General features: G+C 40.2%; 1 protein-coding gene across 4 annotated transcripts in view; it reads left to right on the top strand.

Annotated features, from left to right (window-relative positions):
- The window catches only part of ADCY4 (adenylate cyclase 4), a 73,996-nt gene extending 56,528 nt beyond the window's left edge, over positions 1 to 17,468 (top strand). For all 4 annotated transcript variants that reach the window (XM_075276739.1, XM_075276737.1, XM_075276738.1 and 1 more), the window contains exons 16-26: positions 249 to 333; positions 4,135 to 4,272; positions 5,069 to 5,155; positions 5,488 to 5,672; positions 5,886 to 5,970; positions 7,042 to 7,200; positions 7,352 to 7,498; positions 8,432 to 8,539; positions 8,625 to 8,739; positions 8,829 to 8,953; positions 15,650 to 17,468. In XM_075276739.1, coding sequence (XP_075132840.1) covers positions 249 to 333; positions 4,135 to 4,272; positions 5,069 to 5,155; positions 5,488 to 5,672; positions 5,886 to 5,970; positions 7,042 to 7,200; positions 7,352 to 7,498; positions 8,432 to 8,539; positions 8,625 to 8,739; positions 8,829 to 8,953; positions 15,650 to 15,802 — 1,387 coding nt within the window. In that variant the 3' untranslated portion in view covers positions 15,803 to 17,468. The remainder of the gene's footprint in view (positions 1 to 248; positions 334 to 4,134; positions 4,273 to 5,068; positions 5,156 to 5,487; positions 5,673 to 5,885; positions 5,971 to 7,041; positions 7,201 to 7,351; positions 7,499 to 8,431; positions 8,540 to 8,624; positions 8,740 to 8,828; positions 8,954 to 15,649) is intronic.
- The last annotated feature ends 10,064 nt before the right edge of the window (positions 17,469 to 27,532 follow it).

Genomic DNA, 27,532 nt, shown 5'->3' with positions numbered 1-27,532 from the left:
AAGAAGGGAGCAGAAGGGCTCTGGCACAGCAGAGCCCAATTTGGATTGTTATCTCCGATGTTAAAAGCAGAGGTTTTAGTGTGTGATTGTGGAAGTTCACCTGCCATAAGTCCTCTTTCAGATGGGTGCCTACACTAAGTATATTAGGATAAAACAGCTAAGTATAAACCGTGCCTACATGAGTTCTTAAAAACTAGTTTCAGACCAGGATTACATCAGCAATACCCTAATTTGTGTTCTCTTTCTAGGAATACAGCACTTGGCATCTCATATGGCATTTCTTTCTTCTTATTTATAATCTTCCTATTTGCTTGCTTTGCGGGACATCTTTCTGTAAGTACTCCATAGTACTATAAATATGAAATTTTTATGCATGATGTACTTTTTCCGTGTGTGTGTGTGTGTGTGTGTGTATGTATGTGTATATATATATATATATATATATATATATATATATATAAATAAATATATGTACATACACACACTGTGTGTGTATATATGTGTGTGTATGTGTATATATATAAAAAATATACAGTGGGGCAAAAAAGTATTTAGTCAGTCACCAATAGTGCAAGTTCCACCACTTAAAAAGATGAGGCGTCTGTAATTTACATCATAGGTAGACCTTAACTATGAGAGACAAAATGAGAAAACAAATCCAGAAAATCACATTGTCTGATTTTGTAAGAATTTTTTTGCAAATTATGGTGGAAAATTAAGTATTTGGTCACCTACAAGCAATCAAGATTTCTGGCTCTCACAGACCTGTAACTTCTTCTTTAAGAGTCTCCTCTTTCCTCCACTCATTACCTGTAGTAATGGCACCTGTTTAAACTTATCAGTTTAAACAGACACCTGTGCACACCCTCAAACAGTCAGACTCCAAACTCCACTATGGTGAAGACCAAAGAGCTGTCAAAGGACACCAGAAACAAAATTGTAGCCCTGCACCAGGCTGGGAAGACTGAATCTGCAATAGGCAACCAGCTTGGATTGAAGAAATCAACTGTGGAGCAATAATTAGAAAATGGAAGACATACAAGACCACTGATAATCTCCCTCGATCTGGGGCTCCACGCAAAATCTCACCCTGTGGGGTCAAAATGATCACAAGAACGGTGAGCAAAAATCCCAGAACAACGTGGGGGGACCTAGTGAATGAACTGCAGAGAGCTGGGACCAATGTAACAAAGCCTACCATCAGTAACATACTACGCCGCCAGGGACTCAGATCCTGCAGTGCCAGACGTGTCCCACTGCTTAAGCCAGTACATGTCTGGGCCCGTCTGAGGTTTGCTAGAGAGCATTTGGATGATCCAGAAGAGTATTGGGAGAATGTCCTATGGTCTGATGAAACCAAACTGTTTGGTAGAAACACAACTTTTCGTGTTTGGAGGAAAAAGAATACTGAGTTGCATCCATCAAACACCATACCTACTGTAAAGCATGGGGGTGGAAACATCATGCTTTGGGGATGTTTCTCTGCAAAGGGGCCAGGACGACTGATCCGGGTACATGAAAGAATGAATGGGGCCATGTATCGTGAGATTTTGAGTGCAAACCTCCTTCCATCAGCAAGGGCATTGAAGATGAAACATGGCTGGGTCTTTCAACATGGCAATGATCCAAAGCACACCGCCAGGGCAACGAAGGAGTGGCTTTGTAAGAAGCATTTCAAGGTCCTGGAGTAGCCTAGCCAGTCTCCAGATCTCAACCCTATAGAAAACCTTTGGAGGGAGTTGAAAGTCAGTGTTGCCAAGCGACAGCCCCAAAACATCACTGCTCTAGAGGAGATCTGCATGGAGGAATGGGCCAACATACCAACAACAGTGTGTGCCAACCTTGTGAAGACTTACAGAAAACGTTTGACCTCTGTCATTGCCAACAAAGGATATATAACAAAGTATTGAGATGAAATTTTGTTATTGACCAAATACTTATTTTCCACCATAGTTTGCAAAAAAATTCAATGTGATTTTCTGGATTTGTTTTCTCATTTTGTCTCTCATAGTTGAGGTCTACCTATGATGTAAATTACAGACGCCTCTCATCTTTTTAACTGGTGGAACTTGCACTATTGGTGACTGACTAAATACTTTTTTGCCCCACTGTATAATCTTTCATTATGATGCCAAACATTTTTGTATTGAAACATTTATCTGTTTCGAAGGTGTGCACAGTGAAAAACCAACCCATAAATTGACATGCTTCAGTTTTATTTTGCTGTGTGGATGAGATTTGTTTGAATGCAGCCACTTTACTATGTCCTGTAGAAAGCCAGCCTTAAAGAGGACCTTTCACGTCCTCTGACGTTTTATAGATTGTCGACACCATGTGTATCCATGATTCGTGTGTAATATAGCAGCTCACAGCAATTCACTTTGCTGGAGCTCAATTACAATACCTTGGACAGATGATGTGCTGTTTCTGGATAAAGTGCCTATGATTTTTTTTTCCTGGGACGGGGCCCTATGTTGCAAAAATGTAGAGTTTTGGCCGCGGTGGAAATGCTGTGGCTAAAAATGCTGCATATTATAGCACCTGCAATTGGATGGGATTCTGGCTAATCCCTTCCACACATAGCAGAAAAAGATCTGCTGAGATTTCAAAAACCGTTGCGTTTTTGTACATCGCAGCATGTCATTTATACCTACGGAAACACTGGTATTTTCCATATAGGTATAATAGACTTTCTGTGAAAAGCATTGCAGAAAAAAACACGATGTGTGCGGCATTAACCATAAGCTGGAAACACACGTGCAGTTTTTGGTGCAGGCTTTTGTACCTAAACCAAGTGGATCCAGCAGAAAGGAGAACTATAAATTCTATGATTTCAGCCTAAAGGAGTGCTGTGGAGTCAACAATTTAATGGTTGCAATAATGATCATTATGGCATTTGTAAGAGGGGCAATTTGGTTGTTGTAGACAATTAAGTTGCTTTTTCGCAACATAGTTTTGGTACATGAAGGCTCATACTGTGTCAGTTTTAATATGATGCATTTGCTTTTTGTTAAACCCTTCTTGAAATGTCAGTTTTAAAATGGCTCAAATTTGTGGAAGTCTAATCAGTAAAAGAAGCCACTCTTTCCTTCCTTCTTTCCTATATGCTGTGCATTAGCTTACCATGCAAGAGATCCTCCTATAGTAAGGACGTGTATAGAAACTAAAAGCATTTACATTACCACCAGCCAAATTAGCTGCATTCATGGATAGACAGAGTATTCTAGTGTATCCAACCAGGCTGTGTTACAATTTACTTCTAATAAGCCCCAGCGCAGGAATTTAGTTTTTTTGGACATATTTGCTGGACTCTACTGTGAAGAATGTAGAACCTAAGCATTCAAACCCAATAAGTCCAGATCCAGCCCAGGCAAATTGTAATTATTAAAGGGGGTTTTCCATCTTCCTCTCTCAGCAGCTTTGCCTGCTATCTCTTCTTCCCACTTCATGTATTCTTCAGAAAGCTGGTGGAAGGGCTTTGACTGTTTAATGGACAGGACACTATGAACTACCTCACTAGGTATAGACATTGCCTTTACCATGAGAAATCATTTATTATGATTATTAGAAATCTAATATAAATGCATATCAAATAATATGCACAGTAAATGTATATTACACTACACAGGTTTGTATAGAACACTTACAAAGACAACATTCTTACAATAAACTCAGTATTATCTTGTTGCTTACCTAGAGAGATAAAAATCTGTCCGAACCTTTAGCAGCAAACTGCAATTAGCTGAAGTGATTGTCCTGACCACAGAGCAGTAAGAGAACTTGGCGCCCCGAAAGAGCAGTGAGTCACGCATTCTAACCTGTTATCAGATGCAGGTCGGGTGCTTTTACCACGACATGGACAATGGAAGGAATCATTTCACATAGCAGGCAAAAGAAGCAGCTTTTCTAAAGCAATGTTTTTAGGAAAACTCTTAAATTTACATATGTTAGCTGTATAGATAGGACCCTTGAGCTGGGAATACCCCTATAACAAAAAGATTACATTACATGATAAAAGTCCTAAATTGTCCATGCCCACAAAAAGTTGCCTGAGAATATTCTGTGCTTCATGGTGTTTTATGTAATGGCGACCTTGTTTGATCAGATCTACTTTCATTTTTTTTTTTCCAACAGAAATGTATCCTTAAAGGACCACAACTTCTCCACTGGGTTCCTTCCCTCTCCACTGCTCTCTCCAGCCGGCCCTGGTTGAGAGTACCCTTTGGAATCTTGACGGTTCTCACTGTGTTGTTTATGGCAGTTTTTAACTTGGTAATTCATCATTTTTTGTTTGTGTACGTGTATATTTTTAAAGTCGCCCTAGAGTAGGAAGCTAACTTCATTTTATCTGAAATGTACCTAAATGGCATACAGAAAGTTCATCCGTGTGGGAGAACTTCTATATTTTGCCATTTTTTGAGACTGTGGTAAATGTCAGATCAAATTTTTAGCATAAGCTGTACATGAATGATAACGAAGCAGAGAGTAGACGGATATTTTGCTCATTATAGTGCTCTTTTATGATCTGATATCTATGTGGCTCTTTTACACTATGTAAATTACTGTGCCATATCCAGAATATGACTATAATTAGACTGTCTGGTCTTCTTAACAGATTTCCAGAATGGGATCTGTACAAGTCATTTTTTCAGACATATGCCCCTTCCATGTTGTTCATTGAAGAACAGCACAATGAGAGCCACTGCTTTTTTTTTTTTTTTGTTGCTAAGAGAAAAAAAAAAAAAAGGTTGAAAGTATAGCATACTTTGCTGGTGTGTGCATGTATTTCCTACTGTCTCTACTTACAAGCTTCATGTGAACGAGTGACTTGTGCTGAAAACTAGGCTACTGGATAAAGTGTGGGTGGCCAGGTAAGTGATCCCACTGTAGGGATCTCTGGGACATCAAAAGTATCATTATTAATAACCAGCTATACCATTGCTGGCACATGCTATGTTCTGTGCGGTATGAAATGTGCGGCTCGTGGTCTACCACCTTTACAGTATCTCTTAGCATCATAATTCTTTGTATTGAATAAAATGATCACTTATGGAGCTTTTTCATTCAGTTCTTTATACCAGAGGTGTGCCCAGATGTTGCCATGAATACATCTGTAAATTCATTGCCTGAAACCCAAATGCTGTACATTCTGCCGGTAAGAAGATCTTTTGGTTTAGTCTAAGTTACTTGGGAATATGTATCTGTTATATGTAGTTAGATACATAGACACAAACATATATTCTTTCATTTTCAGTCATATTGACTATAAACCCATTGCAAATGTTTCCTTGTATGGTCTTTAATAAAATGTCCTATTGTATATCTTGTGTCCTTTATTTATAACGCCATTTATTCTATGCACTCTGTAGTTCAAAGTTTGTCTATGAAACCCAAGAAGTGCATACATTCTGCATTGTTGCAGATGAATGTTGATGAGGATGTAGTATTACATTTCCAGAATTATGATTATTTTCCCTCTCTGTCTAGTATTACATGTACTGCTGTATTTTGGGGCTACTAGCCTGTTCTGCATTCCTGCTCATGAACTTTGAAGTCAAGCTGATCCTGCTGAGCATTTCCCTGGTGATATACAATATAATCTTCTTGCACACTCACAAATGGCTGTCTGATTGTTACATTGATTGTCTGGCTGAGAACCACAACATTTCCAGGTACGCTTGAGCTGCCAGCCTTATTACTGCAGATATCTGCAGTCCCTTCTATTATGAGTATTACTCTAGTACACAGCTTGCAGTACAGTGTTCAGATTTCAAGACTTGTTGAAATACACTGGGAGTCATAGTTTTGCTAGCCGTAGCAAACTTGTTACTGTGTACCTTCCAATTTATGTATCACATAATTCAGGTTTGTTTTTCTTACACTAGGCTAGGAGTGCTGAAGGAGCCAAAACTTATGGGTAGTATTTCCTTATTCATCTTCTTCCTCACCCTCTTGGCACTGGCCAGACAGGTGAGTCCTTATTTGGAGAGAACTTGAGTTGTTTCATTTGTCCCTATTGATGTCTGGGCTAATGGTCCACATATACTAATGCTATTTAACAGGTAGATATCATAAACTTAGACCAGGCAGTCACAAGATGTGACTGATTTATTGCAGTGATGCATACCATTATGGCCCAGGGTTTTGTACCTGTAAAACTGGCACACAGAAATAATATATTTGGTGCAAATTCTGACTCCGCTTCACCTTGTCCACTTTTGAGCTACAAAAAATAAACCGTTGAATGTGGCGCACAGCTATTCTTTTTGGAGCAGATACATAATAAAGTAAATGTGTCCAAAAACTTATTACATCAAGAAAACTAACACATGGACCTTTATAAATGTGGGCCATGTTGCTCTGTGAAAAACACAAAAAGATGCACATACACACGGGTATGCTACTTGACTGGGATAAATAAACGAAAGGTGATTTTAACAAGTTAGGGTTCCTTCACACGGAGTAAACGCGCGCTCATTTTGGCACAATACACGTGTAAAGAATACACGTGTAAAAATAATACTCCCATTGACTTCAATGACATTTTTTACACGTGTAAAAAAAAAAAACACGTCAAAATACATGTTGCGTTTTTTACACGTGTAAAAAATGTAATTGAAGTCAATGGGAGTCTTATTTTTACACATGTATTCTTTACACGTGTATTTTGCCAAAATGAGCGCGCGTTTACTCTATGTGAACGGACCCTAAGAGTGCTTTTCTGTTTTGTTGGATGGGACCACCAAGCCATTTTGGCTTTTTTTTTTGTGTGCTAATATGATTGAGCTTTCTTTTTTTTATATTGTATCTCAGCATGTCCAAACATACTGTCAGAGAATAGTATCTCCCCCACAATGGGAAATGATGGATGTTTTAGTGAAGCCATTAGTGGATGTTGTTTAATTTGTATCTGTGGTTTAGGTGTACATTATGTGGTAATGCACTGTAAATTCATTAGATTATTGGATTAAGTGGAAGTAACTTACTAGTATTATACCGGATAGACTTAGTTTGTTCACAGCTATGATTTTATAACTGCAGAACGAATTTTACTGCCGCCTTGACTTTCTTTGGAAAAGGAAGTTTAAAATGGAGCGTGAACGTATTGAGACCATGGAGAATCTTAATCGTGTTTTGCTAGAAAATGTCCTTCCAGCTGATGTAGCCCAGCAGTTTATTGGGCAGAACCTTAGGAATGAGGTAACCGCTTGTAAGGAGGAAATGCCATGTGTTCATATATTGTGTAACACTACTACTGCATGTCCATCTAATCTTTGTTTATCATCTATCTAATATTTCTTCATGTTTGCATAGTGAATTAAAACAATAAACATGACTTCTGTACACACAGGACCTATATTACCAGTCTTATGACTGTGTCTGTGTCATGTTTGCATCCATACCCGATTTCAAGGAATTTTACACAGAATGTGATGAAAACCATGAGGGCCTGGAGTGTCTACGCCTGCTTAATGAGATAATTGCAGATTTTGATGAGGTAGGAAAATTAGAATTCAGTACTAATCATTAAATTGCTAATGAAATTCATGCCCCCCTAAAGGAGAGAAAAAAAAAAAAGTCCTCTATTGCAATAATCACAATGGGTCAATTTTGTGCAAAAAAACTGTCATACGTATATATATAACGCTACACATTTTTAATGTTTTTAGAAACTTTCTGACAGTTTCTTCTCCTTGTAGACATAGAAGGGACTTGCTAGAAAGAGCTTTGGTTGATTACAAAATGGGGCGTGGCTTATGTTATTGTTTTGGGGGCTGAGACTAAGCCAACTTCTAGGTGGGCAAACTTAGATATAATGTATTGCTTAAACTGTCTAGTTTATCATCCGTCATCAGTCACACTGATAAATATGGCATATTTTAAATGTAAAACTTAGTATGAGTAAACTTGTCCCAATGTATACGTAATGTCATTATTGTTATCTAATGAATACACAAATGTATTTGTTAAATGAGGAGAATAACGACAGAAGTAAATTGGTGTATAACTTCAGAATATAAGATGTCTTCTCTCGTATACTGTACACCAGGCGTCAGCACACATTGGCACTCCAGCTGCTGTGAAACTACAGCTCCTAATACATTCCATTCACTACTATGGGAGTTCCAAGAAAAGCAGAGCAAGTATGCATGCTGGGAGCTGTCATTTTGCAGCAGCTGGAGTGCTGAAGATTGACATGCTACTTGGCTACAGAGGAAAAGTGAACAATGGTACATAGTGGCTGATATTATTGCCTTGGAAAAATGCAGAAAAGCAGAAGTAGAAAGTGTTTGTAGGTGTGTGTATTTGGAGTTCTAAGATCTGGAAAAAAAAATGTGTGGATTTTGTTTTTAGAAATATATCAACAGCTGGCAAATGTAACATATATGTGTGAAGGATGAGTAACCAGCATTTTATGATTCTTTTCCAGTTGCTCTCCAAACCAAAATTCAGCAGCGTTGAAAAAATTAAGACCATTGGCAGTGCATATATGGCAGCGACAGGATTAAATGCTACATCAGGACAAGAAAACCCACAGGTCGCCTTCATATACTTTAACCTCTTTTGTCGAAAAAAAAATTAAACATTTTTGCCTACAATGCTGATTTATCTGTTTCCATTAGGATGGAGACAGGAATTATAATCATATTGGCATCATGGTGGAGTTTGCGACTGCCCTCATTGGAAAGCTGGACTTGATCAATAAGCACTCATTTAACAATTTCAAGCTGCGTGTAGGTGAGTTACATGTCACATTGACTGACTACTTCCTGTATTTAAACTTTTCATATAGTTCATTGTGTCTTTTCCTTTTTACGTTTATCAAGGTATTAATCATGGACCTGTAGTTGCTGGAGTTATAGGAGCCCAAAAGCCTCAATATGACATCTGGGGTAATACAGTCAACGTGGCAAGTCGAATGGACAGCACAGGTGTACTTGGAAAAATTCAGGTAATTCAGACATTAAAAAGGATTGTTGAGCTGATCAGAATGAATACTGAAAAAAGAATGGGAAGAATATGCAAACGTGTTTCCCAAGATGTAAATAGGGAAACACTGCCTCTGTATGCTGCCCTCTTCTGGAAGCTCCTTTGAACAGCATGCCCAACTTTCCAACTTCACATAGAGGGCAGCATACGGAGGCAGTGTTTCCCTATTTACATCTTGGGAAACACATTTGCATATTCTTCCCATGATCCCCCACAGTGGAGCAAAAATGGCTTTAAGACTCCACACACCTACAAGGTGGTCTCTCCCTAAGGAATGACAATATCCCCATAATCTGAAAAAAGAATAGAATAGAAAATTAATCCAGAAAAAAGGTCAGCTCAGGTTCTAACATCGAAATGCTTTTATTTTTTAATTTGTCATGTATGTCCATTAAGCTTTTTACCCTAGCATTTTACAGTTCCTGCAAAGTCCCAGCCACATATACTATATATACCCGCAGTGGAAATGCTGTAAAATTGCAGCATGTCAATTATACCTATTGAAACATCACAATGGAAAACTGTGATTTTTCTGTGAAAAACAGTGCAGGAAAAACCGCAATGCATTTCCACCGCGACTTTTCATGCAGTGCTTTTTTGCTGCAGCCCTTATGTTGCAAATGAAGACAATGGTTATCGGTAGCAGGACATGTGAGAGTTGTGACACCAAATTTCCTTTTTGCTAAGCACCTAGAAATGGCAAGAGACATGGTTGTATAATGAATGTTTCACCAGTGTCTGGATGGTAGACAACAACTTATAGGAGCTGCTCGTGCTTGTGGACAGATCAGATATTCCTTCTACTGGTGATGTCTGGACCACCCAGAGCCTGTTCAGTGTGTGCATACCTTGGTGTAAGCAATGCCCCACCTGGATGGCAGGCAATTCACTGAAACAACCATTCTGCTTCTCTCAGTCCAATGATGCCCCTCAGAACCTATGAACTGGACAAAATGTCTTTGTGTGCGTCATAGAGGCTTGTTTAGAAACATCGATCTCTTACCAAAAAAAAAAACAACTACCCATTTGTGTCTGCCCTTATGCCCTTTTTTGGCAAGATGGTCTTGGGCAAGTGTCTAATCAGACCACACCAGTAAAAATATACATACCTACATGCCAAGTTTTACAGCAATCCAACTTGGATGTTTTGGGGGTTTGTTGTTTTGTTTTTTTCTCAGAGTGTATTTGTTTGCAAAAAAAGAAAAAATGAAATTACAGATCCTCTTTAGGTAATCATCTTTAATATTACAGGATATACTGTGGTTCATAATTGACTTTGGCTGCCAGACAATTGCTTTTATCTTATAAAAGTTTAATTTTTGATACATTGTTATCAGTTCATTCTAATTTTGCTTGCAAGTGCAGTCTTTTGCTTATGAGCCATGGTATCTTGGACAATATTGAGTGCTAAAAGCATACTGCATTATTAAACGGTGCACTTTTCAGTCATTTTGTCAGTATATTATTTTCAGTCTTCCCATTATTATTAGATGCACTTTATGAACAGAAGGAGAATTGAGATCTGGGCCAATTGTTCTTTCTTACTGACTGCATATTAAGTTTACTATAAAGCTGTATGTTGTTTCCAGGATCCGTTATAGATATATTTAATTTTTATAAGCATGCATATCAAACATTTGGCACAGAATCCTGTAAAATCCAGTCCTCAAAAACCAAAAAAGGTACAGTGACGCTCACCACATATAATGGTTTATTAAAAATGTAAGCAATTTTACTGTTTGTATACTGAAAATTTATACACTGTTCCAATATACTTTCTGTATTGATTCCTTATGGTATCCTAGATCTCTGCCTGCTGTGTAAGGGTCAGTTCACATGGGGCACATATGGAGGAAAATGAGGCGGAATCTGCCTCAAAATCTGCCTCCTAACAAAAGAGTCCTATGGGTTAAAAGAAGCGACTTGACCTTTCTTCAGGCAGATTCCGTCTGAAGAAACCAGTGGTTTTTGATGCGTTTTTTGAGGCAAAAGCCTCAACACACTTTTCTCAAGGTCCATTCACTGTGCTGGAGGAAAATACCTGAAACTAAAAACGCCTCAAAAAACGCTTCCTAATTCCTGAAGCAGATTTTTTCCTGACCAAATTCCCCGACCACCTAACAACGTGTGAACTAGCCCTAAAAAGTCAGTCTATGACCATGTGATGGATACACAGGTGCGCAGCTTGTTACAAGACAGATCTGATTGCTGTCCTGTGACTGTAACGCTCTGTGCACCTGTGTGTCCATGACCATGGACTGATCTTTATCTACTGATCGCAAACAATGAATGACAATGAGCAGAGATGTAGAAAACTGTGAGGAATTTGATACAGGAAATATATTGGAAAATTGTATAACTTTTTGTTATACAAACCATGACCTTTAAGTACTAACCTGTAATTCAGTTGGTTGCAGCATAACAAAGGTGCCATCTGTTTCATGTTCATTTGTTTCACTATGGCCCTTGCTACATGGGGATGCACCCACTTTAATACAATGCAAATTACTCAAGATCAATCCTGCGTTTTTCATAAATCTAGCAGCATTACAATAATATGCATAAAAAAATGTATGCCTGATGATTGACAGTCCAAAACAGCATTACCGGGAACTAGGCTAAGATCATTTGTCATTGAGGCCCAACAGCATTTCATTTCATTTCAAAATCCATTCTGCCTCATTCCTTAAAGTCTCCCAACACATGAAAACTTTTTTTTTGTTATTTCATAAATCAATAGTAAGAAAATTCACATAAAAGATAATGTACAGCTGACTGTCTGGGTGCACTGGAAACAGAACCATTTGATTCCTGGAGAACAGCAATAAAAGATCTCAGCACTCCAACTTCACATGAAATCAAGTAACTTTTATTAAACACTCAGGCACATGACAATAACAGCAGATGAAAGAACAAACGTGGCGTCCTCCTACTGATGTGTTTCTGGTACATAGGCCTATGAGTAAGGGCCTAGAATGAGGAGGAGGGCGCCAAGTTTGTTCTTGTATCTGTGGACTTTCTAATAAAATCTTATTCTTTTTTTTTTTTTTTTTTTTTTCATCTGAAGTTGGAGTGCTGGCAGCTTTTGTTGTCTTAAATCAAAAGTGCAGGTTAAAATAGTAAACCTTAAAAGTGCCTTTTTCTTCACTTATTTCCTTCTTTGTGCTCAAAATCCAAATGTAAAGCACCATGGAATTAATGGTGCTATATAAATAAACAATAATAATAATAATAAAAATCCATATACAGCCATCTTTTCAGCTTGAAGCTACAGACAATACAAGTCTATGGAGAGAGGAGGATGGAGTAGGAGGACAGCTCCTGGAGGTAGAGAGATAAGAAACCCTTCTGCACTGTGCAGTGACAGTTTTCTCTGACAACAGAGCTGAATTATCAGAATTGTCAGACTTCTCTATTGTGAGAGAAGTGACTAATGCTGTAGATGGTCTCATGTCTCTCACTGCACCATCTCCCTTTTCTTCTGCTTTCCAAATTTCATTGTAGGGGTAGTTCACACGGAGTAAACTGGCGTGTATTTTGGCGTGTAATTTTACAGGTGTAAAATAAAACTCCCATTGACTTCAATGACATTTTACACGTGTACTTTGACATGTATTTTGGCGTGGTTTTTTTTACACCTATAAAAAAAAAAATGTCCTTGAAGTCAATGGGAGTCTTATTTTACACCTGTAAAATTACACACCAGTTTACTCTGTGTGAACTAACCCTAAACTGATCTGTGAATAGTCTTCTGTGTGTGAATAGGATCGCTGAATGTTGAAAGCAATAAGAGCAGAGACAACAGGTAGGAAATAATTAAAGAAACAGGTGCTTTTCTGTAATAACTTATCTTGCAAAGTTTCTTACCTTCACCTGCACTGACTTTATGAAATAAAAAAAAAACAAAAAAAAAACGTATTAAAAATGTAAGTACATCTTAAAGGGGTTTGACAGGTCTTTAATATTGATGAGCTATCCAAAGATTGGTGGGGTCTTACTTAACTTTGTAGTAATCGGGAATGTCCACTATCTCCGCTACTGTGTACGTTCGCCTTAGCTGCCATAGCTACAGAGTTGTAAGTTAGTTGTGCAGCTAGACAAGCATAAGGCAAACCAACCATACAGTGAATTTGTATTGCAGAAGTGTGTGATTTAACCCATTATAAGTGGACAATCAAACAAGCATGGATCTTTCTCATAAAGTCCACTGTCTGTGGTATCTATATAGTACATCCAGCTCCTGTACTTGTCAGCTGTAGCCTTTACTCCATGTGCCTCCAGCGTCGGGATAGCTCTTGGGACATGCTGTGTTATTAGTAGAGATGAGCGAGTACTGTTTGGATCAGCCGATCCGAACAGCACGCACCATAGAAATGAATGGAAACACCTGGTATTTCCGCTTTGACAGCGGCCGGCCGCTTAACCCCCCGCATGCCGGCTACGTCCATTCATTTCTATGCAAGTGTGCTGTTCGGATCGGCTTATCCGAACAGTACTCGCTCATCTCTAGTTATTAGCCCTCTCTGGGGAAAATGGGGGTAGTAATGGGGGGGTAAGCCCCTTCCAAGGTACCTGCTGCAGTGGTGAGATTTATGCCTAAGATATGCGCCCCCCTGATCTTAACCTGATATCTTAAAGTGCTGTTTTGTATTGTCATTAAGCATGTTTTACAGTGTTGGCCAAAAGTATTGGCACCCCTGCAATTCTGTCAGATAATACTCAGTTTCTTCCAGAAAATGATTGCAAGCACAAACTCTTTGGTATTAATATCTTCATTTATTTTGCTTTCAATGAAAAAACACAAAAGAGAATGAAAAAAAAGCCAAATCATTGATCATTTTACACAAAACTCCAAAAATGGGCCGTTCAAAAGTATTGGCACCCTCAGCCTAATACTTGGTAGACAAAATAACTGCGAACAACCGCTTCCAGTAACCATCAATGAGTTTCTTACAATGCTCTGCTGGAATTTTAGACCATTCTTCTTTGGCAAACTGCTCCAGGTCCCTGAGATGTGAAGGCTGCCTTCTCCAAACTGCCATTTTGAGATCTCTCTACAGGTGTTCTATGGGATTCAGGTCTGGACTCATTGCTGGCCACTTTAGAAGTCTCCAGTGCTTTCTCTCAAACCATTTTCTAGTGCTTTTTGAGTGTGTTTTGGGTCATTGTCCTGCTGGAAGACCCATGACCTCTGAGGGAGACCCAGCTTTCTCACACTGGGCCCTACATTATGCTGCAAAATTTGTTGGTAGTCTTCAGACTTCATAATGCCATGCACATGGTCAAGCAGTCCAGTGCCAGAAGCAGCAAAACAACCCCAAAACATCAGGGAACCTCCGCCATGTTTGACTGTAGGGATCGTGTTCTTTTCTTTGAAGGCCTCTTTTTTTTTTTTCTTTTTTTTTTCCCCTGTAAACTCTATGTTGATGCCTTTTCCCAAAAAGCTCTACTTTTGTCTCATCTGACCAGAGAACATTCTTCCAAAATATTTTTGGCTTTCTCAGGTAAGTTTTGGCAAACTCCAGCCTGGCTTTTTTATGTCTCTGGGTAAGAAGTGGGGTCTTCCTGGGTATCCTACCATACAGTCCCTTTTCATTCAGACGCCGACGGATAGTACGGGTTGACACTGTTGTACCCTCGGACAGCAGGGCAGCTTGAACTTGTTTGGATATCAGTCGAGGTTCTTTATCCACCATCCGCACAATCTTGCGTTGAAATCTCTCGTCAATTTTTCTTTTCCGTCCACATCTAGGGAGGTTAGCTAAAGTGCCATGAGCTTTAAACTTCTTGATGACACTGCGCACGGTAGACACAGGAACATTTAGGTCTTTGGAGATGGACTTGTAGCCTTGAGATTGCTCATGCTTCCTCACAATTTTGCTTCTCAAGTCCTCAGACAGTTCTTTGGTCTTCTCTCTTTTCTCCATGCTCAATGTGGTACACACAAGGACACAGGACAGAGGTTGAGTCAACTTTAATCCATTTCAACTGGCTGCAAGTGTGATTGTTATTGCCACCACCTGTTAGGTGCCTTAGGTAAGTAACAGGTGCTGTTAATTACACAAATTAGAGAAGCATCACATGATTTTCAAACAGTGCCAATACTTTTGTCCACCCCTTTTTTATGTTTGCGGTAGAATTATATCCAATTTGGCTTTTTGACAATTCTTTTTGTGGTTCTTTCATTGAAGACAAATTAAATGAAGATAATAATACCAAAGAATTTGTGATAATTTTCTGGAAGAAAATGAGTATTATCTGACAGAATTGCAGGGGTGCCAATACTTTTGGACAACACTGTATGTGTTTTATATAATTCAAAAATAAATATTTGTAATGTGGCCTAATTTATGCAAAAATATGGTACTATAATGAGGATTTATGAGTATATTTGAGTTGCATTGTATGGATGTGGCTGTGTCACCATTAGGGTCATGATAAAGTGTAACCAGACACAAAATGGCTGCCTTATATCATGGAATCGTACATTATAACTGTTTTAGACTACTTAATAAAGTATCTATTTGCGGGCTGTGCCACAGTACTTCCTGTCTTTCTGGAACTTTTATCTTCTGCACCTTTTAAATAAATGCTGGATATGCTGATGCCTCAACTACACAAGTTCTGCTCTTGTCCTATAACACACTTGTTCTCGTAGGTGACTGAAGAAACCAGTAAAGTCCTTCAGAAGCTAGGATACACCTGTGAACGCAGAGGAGTCATCAAAGTTAAGGGCAAAGGACAACTGTGCACCTATTTTGTTTCCACTGATATGGCGCGTTCAAGTTCCCAAGGAAATGTTCTTAATTAGGTTTTTCAAAGGCAACTGAATTTGTACAGTGGATTTTTAGGGCAAAAACACTTAGAGGAATATCCAGAAAAGAGTGGAATTTGTTTTCTAGTCTTCAGCTAGCAGAAGATAACAAAATAGCTGAATTGAATATGCCTAGCTTGAACAAAAAGACAACCATGATATGATGGCCAACCATGACACGATGGTGCTATTAGAAGACCTGTTCAGTTGCAAGGTGTGGATCGGAAAAGCTGAATAATTTGTGCTTTATGCCAACTTCAGGATATGCCCACAAATGTAGCAGACACTGCCGTAGAGTGCAATCCAAGAACCACTAGGCTTATATCAAATTATTGGAATTACATGGGCATCAGATTTGCATTATGTCATGTAATTTGCAGTGCAATGTGACACAAACTTGTCTGAGGACAATGTCACCTCTCCTCCCTGTGGGGACTCCATGTACTACTCTACCATAGTCTGTGATAGAGTTAGAGAGAGTTGAATAACTGGAAATGTGAAAGAAAATGAATGAGCTGGGACTGGCCCACAACTGACTACTAGAGATGTTTCCTGTATTGTAATATCATTCAATACAGCGCTAAACATATTGCTATGTACATAGATATATTTATATACCACAGCATCACCCCATTGTATTTATTCATCGTAATAAACTCTTGTTAATAAACCCTTGTTTTGTATGTTTGCAAACAGCCAAAAGAACAAAAATGTATTAAAAACATATTAAAAATCTTATTAAAATTAACAAAAGTAGAAAACGGTATAACTTCAGGACAGCTAGGCTATGAAGCACCGTGTCAATGGAAGTAGTCACAACCAATACATAAGTATTTATCTATATGCCAATTTTTGAATTAAGTCCAATTTGGGATTGATAGATTAACCTAAAGAGTTAATTTGATTGCCACTTGTGCTATGGTTGATAAACTGGCTACGGCATGGTGAGCTTTTTATTCTAAATAAACATACCTGGCTGGACAGCCAAAAAGAAAATGTTCACATTAAGGATAGTTCACACGATGTAACTTGGAGATGATTTTGAGGCGGATTCCGGCTAGAATCTGCAACCCATTATTTTCAACTCAAGGCAGTGACGGACACTACTTTATTTTAGGACTCTAAAAAAAGAATCTTCCTGCAGAATCCAATTCGGGAGGTTCAGGCTGTGCTTTGACTTTCTGACATCCACAGAGCCAAAATTTGGAGAGGAATCTGAGGTGGATGGAGACCTCAAGTTCCTTTTTTGTAATTTACACTGTGTGAACCTAGCCTAAGGTTGACTTTACAGTCAGATTTATTGCTGAAATTTTTGGCTGTCCCATTCATATAGATTTAATGAGGGTTGTAAAAATCTGTGCACAGTTTGCAGAAAAAACTGTATTTAGTAAGGAATGATTTTTTTAGTTTCAGAAATGTATTCACCGAATCTGCCGCATATGAATGTGCACTAAATTTTAACAATGCCATGCAGAAAATCTGGCATAACAATGAAGGAGAATCATGTTCTATTTATGTAAAATGTACGTCCATGTACCCTGAATTAATGTACCAAAGCCCGTTCTCATGGCTTTAGTTGTTTAATACTAAATCTACCTTATTACGTAAGGACCATCCTTGTTTACAATTTTTTTTACATTCTTAAAAATGTGTTTACATTTCATTGCCAATATACTGTTCATCTATATTTCCAATAAAGAACTGTATTTTGCTACATGATATTATCTAACAAAGTCTTAATACTCGAATTAAAAATCTACAGTTTCAGAAGTGTTTTGAAAGACCTGTCTAGTTGGCCTTTTATTACTCTGTCAAAGAAGACAAAAACTGATCAGATGGAATTTCAATTTAATATCACTTTTTTTATCCAATATCATTCTTAGTTGGTTTCACAAAAAAAAAGTTAGTTTTTATTTTTTTTCTCCAGCCTTCAATGTTCCTGGACAATAATTGTTTCAGCTATGTACTGTCAGTTGGGTAATGTCAGACAGGAACAGCTAAGGGGAGTAATCCTGAGCTCTGACACTCTCCACCTCTGATTTAGAGGTCTGAATCACTTCCCTGTGCTTGCCCCTGCTCTGACATTGTCATTACAGAGCTTAAAGGAGTTGTCCAGGCAGGTTTTTTGTTTGTTTGTTTAAATGTGGGCAAAATAACAGGATGCATGAATACAAAATACCTGTTATGTATCCTGTTTAAATTCAGCACAGTGTATCTGATTTTATTTTCAGGTCATTGACCTCAGTTGTGACATTTCGTTTGTAAACTCACTACTAGAGATGAGCGAACACTATTTGAATCAGCCGGTCCGAACAGCACGCTCCCATAGAAATGAATGGAAGCACCTGGCATGCAGACTTTGCCGGCGGCCGGCTGCTTAACCCCCCCGTGTGCCGGCCGCTTCCATTCATTTCTATGGAAGTGTGCTGTGAGCGTGCTGTTCGGAACAGCTGTGTTCGCTCATCTCTACTCACTACCCCTTCCTGTGAGCAGTGCAGCCAGAATACAAAACATCACAGCACCATGTTATCTTGGATGTGGGAATGATCTATTACCTATGATTTCATTGAAGTGGAGAAGGGAGGGCAGGCAGATGAATCCTGAGAAATGTAGTTTGTCCACAGATTCACTGCATGTAAATCAGTGATTGAAGGAGCAGCAAGTAAAATAAAGCAAAACAAAGGGTGCACAAGGAAATAGTGAGTATTTAGCACTGCTGTAAATGTATTTGCAGATAAATTTTGGAAACTAGATAATGCCTTCCCACCGGTGACATTTTTTGATTTTCGTTTTTGACTCTCTGCCTCCCAAACCCCATAATTTTTACGGAGGAAGTTTGGAGAAATAGTGCATTTGTGTAACTTTCTTGCGGGCTTCGTTTTTACAGTGTTTACTCTTCAGTCAAAATGGCATGCCATCTGTATTCTGTTTTGTTTTCTTTTGTATTTTAACCTTTTTCCTGCGGAGGACGTAGCATGGGGCGTCCCCATGGCTTCTTCTGGCTTTAAATGCCATCGGGCAGTGCCATCGGGCACGAGCGTACTGTGTAAGCGGCCACAAGAAAATGGTCGCAGGCATGGCAGAGCCGATTGTGCATGCGTCCCATTTAAAGCCAGAGGAAGCCATCTGTAAGTAGAGTGTTAGCTGTAAGTAGATTAGATTCTCATCTTTAAAATGAACCTTAAACCATCATGATAGCCCCATCCAGTCCTGAGATATAGGGCTCTAAATTACCCCCCCCCCCCGTCTAAGGAAGTATCTTACGAACTGTAGTAGGAAGGGGAGGGGGGAAGAGGAGCCCTGCAGCCTGCACAGTGATGATGAATGATCATCATTATCTGTGCCTAACCTGTATGTGGCCCCAGGAGGGGGGTAGCAATGATTTCTGTCCCTGTTATCACTCTCCTATCAATCAGAGAGCATTTTATACTTTAGCTCTCTGTCACATAGAGGGATAATGTAATTCCCTCTGAGCCTTACTAGTTGGGTATTCTTATTTAATACCCTCTAATCATTACCAGGAAGTTTATTGCTGCTGTGACCCAGACGTTTACCATTGTCCAGGTCGCAGCGCCAAAATAAAGTCACACCAAACACTTACACAACACATACAAAGTCATGAATAAAGTTTACATTTCTGCTAGCAGAAAAAGGAACCCATTGAAGTCAATGGGAGGCGTTTTATTTTCAGTTTTTCTCCATGTGAATGGATCCTTAGTGTTTTTGGGAGTCCGAGCTCTTGTTGTAGTTGATGTTTGCAGTACATATAGTATATATACACATTGTCTACACCTTAAGCTATTATATTATTTTAAATGTATTTTGTATATGAATCTGAGATTGAACATGAGTTTTAGGTGCAAATATGTGTGTTAGTGCATTTTTTTCAAAAATTATTTGTGTTTGTCACAAAGTTGCATGAAGGTGGATGTGGCTATCAATGACCCATTGAGACATTTGTAATCTTCAGGTTATCTACTTTCAAAAAAAATTATAGGGTTTAGGGGTTCACTTGTTGTCAAATGAATGGGTTTGAAAACTGCCTGCTGGTTTCCGTCTCCTGTCCAGTTTCTCATGCAGGTTTCCGTTTCCTGCCTAACAGAGATCGGACGCTGGTGTGAACCCGCCCTACCCCAGCTAACTATAGACCTGTATTGCTTTTAAATCTAAAAATATTTTTCTCCATCCTCACTACTCGAATTGGCATACTTCCATCCCTTACACAGTCTGCTGATCAAGTGGGATTTATTCCAGGTAGACAAGCCTCAGATAATGTCAGAAAACTTTGTAATATTATTCATTGGACTAAAGCTCACCACAGGCCCTTAGGCTGAGTGTACACTGGGTTTTATGGTCCAGAAACTGAGGTGGATGGCAGTGCAGTGCACCAGCATCCAGTCGCGCACTCCGGTCCGGAGTAAGCCCAATGAATGAGTCTAGTCTGGAGGAGGGAGTGTCTTCAGGCAGATTCACGAGGCGAATCGGCCTGAAGAATGAGCATGTCTGTTCTTTTTTCCGGAAGCCAGAAGAAGCGTCTCACGGAAAAAAGAACAGAAACAGCTCCCATTGATTTTTTGGGGGCAGGATTTTGAGGCAGATTCGGCCTTAAAATCCTGACCAAAATACCCCGTGTGAACTCTGCCTTATAGCTTTAGATATCGAAGCTTTAATCATGGCACTACCTTGCCCAAGTTTTGAGTTTTATGGGCATAACTAACTGGTCACTTCCAATGGGCCTACAAGAACTATATTGTGACCCCATAGCCAATTTGAAACTTCTGACTGACTCTCTGCTGCCTATTAAGATTTGGGATCATGGCACTTGGCAAGCTTGTCTTTTATCTCCAGCATTATGCGCACTTGCCATAGAACCCCGAGCCATTGCTATCCGATCTCATCCTGATACTGCAGGTGTACCGATTGGGATTCCTGAATATAAGACTGCACAAAGACAGACCTGAACAAATGAGAACCCACTGTTAGTGTGCACCTAGTCTGAGGCAGGTGTGGGGAAAAAATACTGCCAAGTAAGAATACTTTCAAAAATAGAAGTGTTAAAAGTTTTTTTTTTTAAAGTTAAAATGCAAAGTGAATGATCAATTCTTCTAGGTACATTTGTATCCAATTTATGAAGGAATTCAACAGGTAGGTTGTTCCAAACACCTCACAGCATCTCTTCATGTAATACCAGACACACTCTACGATGGGACTGGGGTCCTAAGGGGTCAATGTCACTTCCTGCACTCTTTCTTTAGACTGAAGATATTCTATAATGACATTGGCTGTATATTTGGTGTCATTGTCCTGCTGCAGTATCTCTAGAATCAGTGGTTACAGAAGGCCATACTATAGCCACAAGATCTGGACTATAGAACTCAGCCCCACATATATATTGGGGTCATCTGACTCAAATGGTGTGTACCCCTTGTGAACCTGTGCCTCTGCCGAGAACACAATTTTTTGTTGTCAATATGCAAATGAGCTACTTAGAGCACTGATGGGTTCTGGTGGAAATGCACCATGACAGCGCTCCCGGTAGACCGACACAGTGAATGTAAGCTTGTAATTGTGAATGTAACAGTAATTCTTGTGGGGACATGTCAAGTCTGTTGTGTACGCAACGCCTGTGCCAACAAGCGAAGAGCTTGTGAACCGCATCAAGGGTGCGTTCGTTGCAGTGAGGGTCAAGCCAGGAGTCTCCTAGCGTTGCACTGCTTGCATCGACGCAGGCAGCCAGCACTTCGAGGAATTCTTGTAAATGAGTAACAGTGATTAAACTGATTAAAGCACTCATTAACCCCTTAAGGACCAGGCCATTTTTTGGTTTCGCATTTTCGTTTTTCCCTCCTCACATTTCAAGAGCCATAACTTTTTCATTTTTCAGTTCACAGAGTCACATGATGGCTTATTGTTTGCGGGACAAATTGTACTTTGTAATGGCATCATTCAATATGCTGTGCAATGTACTGGGAAGCTGGAAAAAAATTCAGAATGAGATGCAATTGGAGAAAAAATGCATTTGCGCCATTTTCTTATGGGTTTAATTTTTACAGCGTTCACTGTTTGGTACAAATGACATGTTACCTGTGTTCTACGTGTCTGTACGAACGCGGTGATACCAAATTTATATAGTATTTGAAATGTTTTGATACTTTTAAAAAAATGATAAACTTTGCAAAATAGAAAAAAAAAATTTGTGTCATCATGTTCTAACACCTGTAACTTTTTCATATTTCCATGTATGGAGCTGGTTGTGGTGTCTTTTTATGCGGGACAAGATGACGTTTCTATTGATACCATTTGGGGAAAGATCTGATGGTTTGATCACTTTTTATTCAATTTTTTATAGGAGGCAAAGTGTTGAAAAAAACGCTTTTTGGCTGTTTTTATTTTTTTTGCCGCTACGCCGTTCGCAGTACGGGATAAATGTTTTAATATTCTAATAGTTCGGGCATTTTGGAGCGCGGGGATACCTAATATGTTTATGTTTAATGTTCTTTAATTACTTTTATAGCTAATCTAGGGAAAGGGGGGTGATTTGAACTTTTATATTTTTTTTATTTTTTTAATACTTTTAAAAACTTTTTTTTTTCTTCTGTTACATTTATGATCAGACCCCTTAGGTACCTTGAAACCTAGGGGGTCTGATCGCTCATACTATTCACTGCAATACTACAGTACTGCAGTGAATAGCAGAATCCCAGCACTTCTATTAGACGATGCCTCTGGCATCGTCTAATAGATCTAGTGCAGAGACAAGCCTGGAAGCCTTCAATAGGCTTCCGGCTGTCATAGCAACCGATCACCGCCCTCATGTGACGTTCAGGAGGGCGGCGATCGGGGAAACATGGCGGCGCCCATGCCGCCTGCGCTGTTTACACGCTGCGGTCGCGTTTGACCGCAGTGTGTAAAGGGTTAACAGCAGCGATCGGCTCGGGCACCGACCGCTGCTGTTATTGGCAGGTCCTGGCTGTATTATACAGCCAGCATCTGCCGTGTATGGAGCGAGCTCAGCGTGTGAGCTCGCTCTATACATCCCCATGCGACCCATGACGTACAGTTACGTCAAGGGTCGCTAAGGGGTTAAAGCACTTTCTCTTCTTTGTTTCTCCTTTCACATGGTGCAGCGAGGGATAGGAAACCAACATCTTAGTCTACCGGCAGCACTGTCACAGTGCATTTCCGGTCACATGTTCATTAATAAAAAACACTTCATATACCGGCTAAGGTGCACCCTTTCATTTTGTGTACTTACTTTCTGGACACTCTGTATATGGGTAGTAATTTGTTCATATAAGGGTTACTCCTGGGGAATGTCAATTGATAATGTCATAGCATGTGATATTTTTCTGTGTTATTATTAGTGGACTAAGTTTCCAAATAGTTTTTTTAAATTTTGGTAGCTATAATGCCATGAGTAAGAAGCTGCGTGCTTTGAAATGCGTAGGCGTGATGTACTTCCACTGGTGTCCCGTTTTAACAGGAATGAAAAGATGAAGTTTTAACAGTCATCGATCTTTGTGCTAGACTAGATTTCTTAAGCTAGGTTCACACTAATGCTGTGGTCTCTGTCGTTCAAGTTAAACTGATAAATCAACAGTTTACATGGATTCTGCGCAGACCCCATTGACTGTAATGGGGTCCACGGGGTGTCTGCTGTTTTAAAACTGAAAGCAGTATAGTCCTGCAGGCTCCTCTGCTTTTCAGCGGTTTCTGCAATGAATTTTCCAGTGGAAGATGTGAACCCAGCCTTAAGCCCCTTGCGGATGACCGTGGGCGAGATGAGTGTGCTATCCATCTTTTTCCCAGTTAGCACACTGGCCCATTCATTTCTATGGGTCCATGCACACAACTGTGATTTCCACGGATCAGAGTGTGGGCTGTGAGTCTGCGCCACAAAATATAGAGCAGGTCCTATTCTGTTTAGTGTTTGTGGAATGAACTCGCCCATAGAAGCCGCTGAGAGGCTAAAAACCATGGCACACAGATGTACTCCATGTCTCATCATTGTGCTGTCCATATTTGCAGACAATCTAGGGATATCATTAGATGATGACACAAGGTCCTCAAAAAAGGAACACATTAGTTTGCGGACCGCGAAATATACAGTCGTCTGTAACTAGGCTAAACAAGAGAAGGTGCAGGTGACCAAGATAATTAGGAAATGGGGTGGGTTGGAGTACTAAGACAGATTAACAAACTTGAGGTTATGCTAGGCTCACACTAAAGTTTGGCTTTCCGTTCTTTGGGTCTGCTTGGAGATCCAAGAAACAGAAACCTAATCCGCTTAAAACGTGATTACCCACAGACCCCATAGACTATAATGAGTTCCGCCGGGTTTATACCCGAAAAATGTGGAGAGAAAAGTCCTTTTCTCTGTATTTTTCGAGCAGATTTGGGAACGGATGGGGAATCTAATCATGACGTACAAATACATGAAGAGTCAGTACAAGGACATTTCTAATGATCTTTTTACTCTTTGTCTTGTCATGAGGGAACATCTTGTAAGTCGATTTACTTTTTCTTAGAAAAACAAAAAAAAATAATGAAAAAAACACTGCTGTCCTTGGTATGGCATTAGCTAAAGAATTCCCTAGTGAAGATGAAAAGTATCAGGCCGGGACCTCACATTACGAAAATACAGTGTTTTACAATACTTACAAAGTGGATGGGATTCTAACTAATCCCATCCACTCGTTGCAAAAAAAAAAAAAATTGCAGAGGAAAAGCTGTATTTTCCGTATAGGTATAATAGGGGCAGAAAGTCCACAGAGGAAACTTGCAAAGAAAAAATGCTGTGGAGAAAAATGCAATGCGTTTCTGCCTTTTTTATTTATTTATTTTTTTAAAGTGGGGCCTTAACCGCAAGATGATTTTTAAAGGGGCTCTATCACTGGAAAAAGTCATTTTTAACTAATCACATCCTTGCATAGCCTTTAGAAAGGCTATTCCACACCTACTTTTAGTATGTAAATTGCCTCAGTAGTTTTTGAATGCTGCTGCTGATTCCTCCTCCTTGCGCTCATACACAGCACACAGCAGGGAGAGGAATGCTGGCTGACAACTTCCTGTGCACGGAGGAGGCTAATTAGCATATGAATAAAAATTTACTTATTCAAACACTACTGAGGCAATTTACATACTAAAGGTAGGTGTGGAATAACCTTTCTAAAGGCTATGCAAGGATGTGATTAGTTAAAAATGACTTTTGCCAATGATAGAGCCCCTTTAAAAAATGCAACCAAAAATGCATATAAAAAACTTCTTGAAAAGCTTAAATCACATTCCATTTTGATTGTACTATTATGTTAGCAACGGGAATGAAGACAAAGCAATACCACGTCATGACACAGCTGACATTCCCCTGTAACAGCTGCGTCAACAACTGCCAGTGAAAACATTTCTTGACTGTTTAACCCCTTTGATGCCACCATCAAGAAAGATAGCGTCATCTAAGGGGTCTTTTTGTGTTTGCGGCCCCCATCGGGTTTTGATAATGGGGTGCCGATGCATTGACATGGTGATAGTGGGAGGTCTTTTGAAGCCTCCCACTTCACTCTTTCAAGCTTGACTATAAAAGTTTTGCTTTGCAATACTGTAATACATGGCAATGCTAAAGCATTATTGTAGCAGTCATGCCACCTAGTGTTCAAGTCTCAGCATGGTATTAATTTTAAAAGAAAAGGAAAAAAATAGTAAAAAGAAACTAGGAAAAATGGCATTGTTTATCCTGCACGGTGAATGCCATACAAAATAATGGGAAAACAAAATGATCAAAAAGTCATCATAAAACTGCATGTGCCTAAGGACATGAAAGGTACTCTTTAAATTATGTGTCTGAGGTTACTATAGGTCAATGACCGCTATTACGCTTAGGGTTACTAATGGTAATCAGATTCCCAGCTGTGGGCAGGGCTGTTTCGATCTGTTGGATCTCATCAGCACAGCGTATTTCTGTTCCTTTTGGAATAGAAATGGAAGATTATGTAGATAATCTGTTTTCCCTTAGCCCAAACAGCAGCACAAGATGGGGTATTCCTGCCCCTGTGTACTGTTAGGACAGGTGGAACTTTTAATAAACTAACAAGTTGCCCTCCCATAAAGGCCCAGGAGACCTCCCCCTCCCTGTGTTAGTCTCCAAGTACTATACAGAATCTAACCGTATATAATTAAACAAGTCAGAAGGGAGGGAGCTTTGTGCTGCTGTTTGGGCTAAGGGAAAACAGATTATCTACATAATCTTCCATTCCCCCTACGCCCAAACAGCAGCACAAGATGGGGATTTAACGAGTAATACCCCTTCTAGGGAGGGCGATCCTGGCAAGCCGAGGACAGGATCGAGTAACCAAAGGATTTTGCTTTGGTGGTGTGCAAGTCCAGTCTGTAGTGCCTTGCAAAAGTTACGTGTGAAGACCAAGATGCAGCTGCATAGATTTGGTCCACCGAGAGGGATTGCCTCTCTGCTCAAGACGCGGCTACTGCCCTAGTAGCATGGGCACGCAAAAATTCCGGGACCGGCAGACCTTGTGCCTGCAGGGCCCCTGAAATAGCTTCTTTAATCCACCTCGATAGTGTGGCTTTAGATGCTTTCCTTCCCCTGTTGTGACCCAAGAAATTAATGAGCAAATTATCTGCTCTGCGGAATGGGTTCGTCCGATCTAAATATATCCGCAGTGTTCGCACAAGGTCCAGGCTGTGCATTCTCTCCTCCCACTCGGAGGAGGGAGAGGGGAAGAATGCTGGTAAGGTTATTGTTTGGTTAATATTTTCCATCGTGGGAACCTTCGGCAGAAATCCCTGGATAAATCTGAGCTGGACTCTGTCCGGAAAAAAGATTGTATATGGTTCCGAGGCCGCCAGGGCCTGAAGCTCCCCTACTCGCTTGGCCGATGTGATTGCCAGCAAAAAGGTTACCTTCCACGAGAGGTATTTGAACTCTACCTCTGTCAAGGTCTCAAATGGCGGGGCACATAGCCCTTGTAGGACCGCAGCTAGGTCCCATTGGGTAGCCGGGGGCCTAACCGGGGGTCGGAGCCTGGAGGCCCCTCTTTGGAATTGCCTTATGAGAGGATTCTGAGATAATCTGGTCCCTAATAGAGCGGATAGTGCCGAGACATGCACCCTTAGGGTGGCTGGGGACAATCCCTTGTCCAATCCCTCCTGTAAGAACTCCAGGACTGCCTCAATGGATGATCTATCACATTGTCTCCTGGCCCCCCAGTCCTTAAATACCTGAGCAATCCTCTGGTAACTGTGATTGGTTGAATCCGCTCTAGAGTGGGCCAATGTCCTTAAGACGGTCTGGGACAATCCTCTGTCTCCACGTACGGTGCGGTCAACCTCCAGGCAGGTTGAACCTGTCCAGATCCTGGCAGAGCTGACTGTTTAGAGTTACCAGGTTTTGGACACACGGAAGCCTCCAGTAGGTCCCTCGACTCATTAACATGAGGTGGGTAAACCATGCCCTTTTTGGCCAGAACGGCATGATGACAATGGCCGACGTCTGGTCCTGCCTGAGTTTTGCCAATACCCTGGGAATCATCGGAATCGGAGGGAAAACGTATGCTAGTTTGAAGCTCCAGGGTATTGACAGGGCATCGATCGCCAAGGGATTGCCGTCCCGATATAGGGAGCAAAAGACTCCCACCTTGGCGTTGTGTTGGGTGGCCATCAGATCCACCTCGGGGAGACCCCACATCCTGGTGAGTTGTTGGAAGATCTTCTGGC

Source organism: Leptodactylus fuscus, chromosome 1 (genome assembly GCF_031893055.1).
Source record: "Leptodactylus fuscus isolate aLepFus1 chromosome 1, aLepFus1.hap2, whole genome shotgun sequence".
Lineage (NCBI taxonomy): Eukaryota > Metazoa > Chordata > Amphibia > Anura > Leptodactylidae > Leptodactylus > Leptodactylus fuscus.
This window is presented reverse-complemented; position numbering and strand designations above follow the sequence as displayed.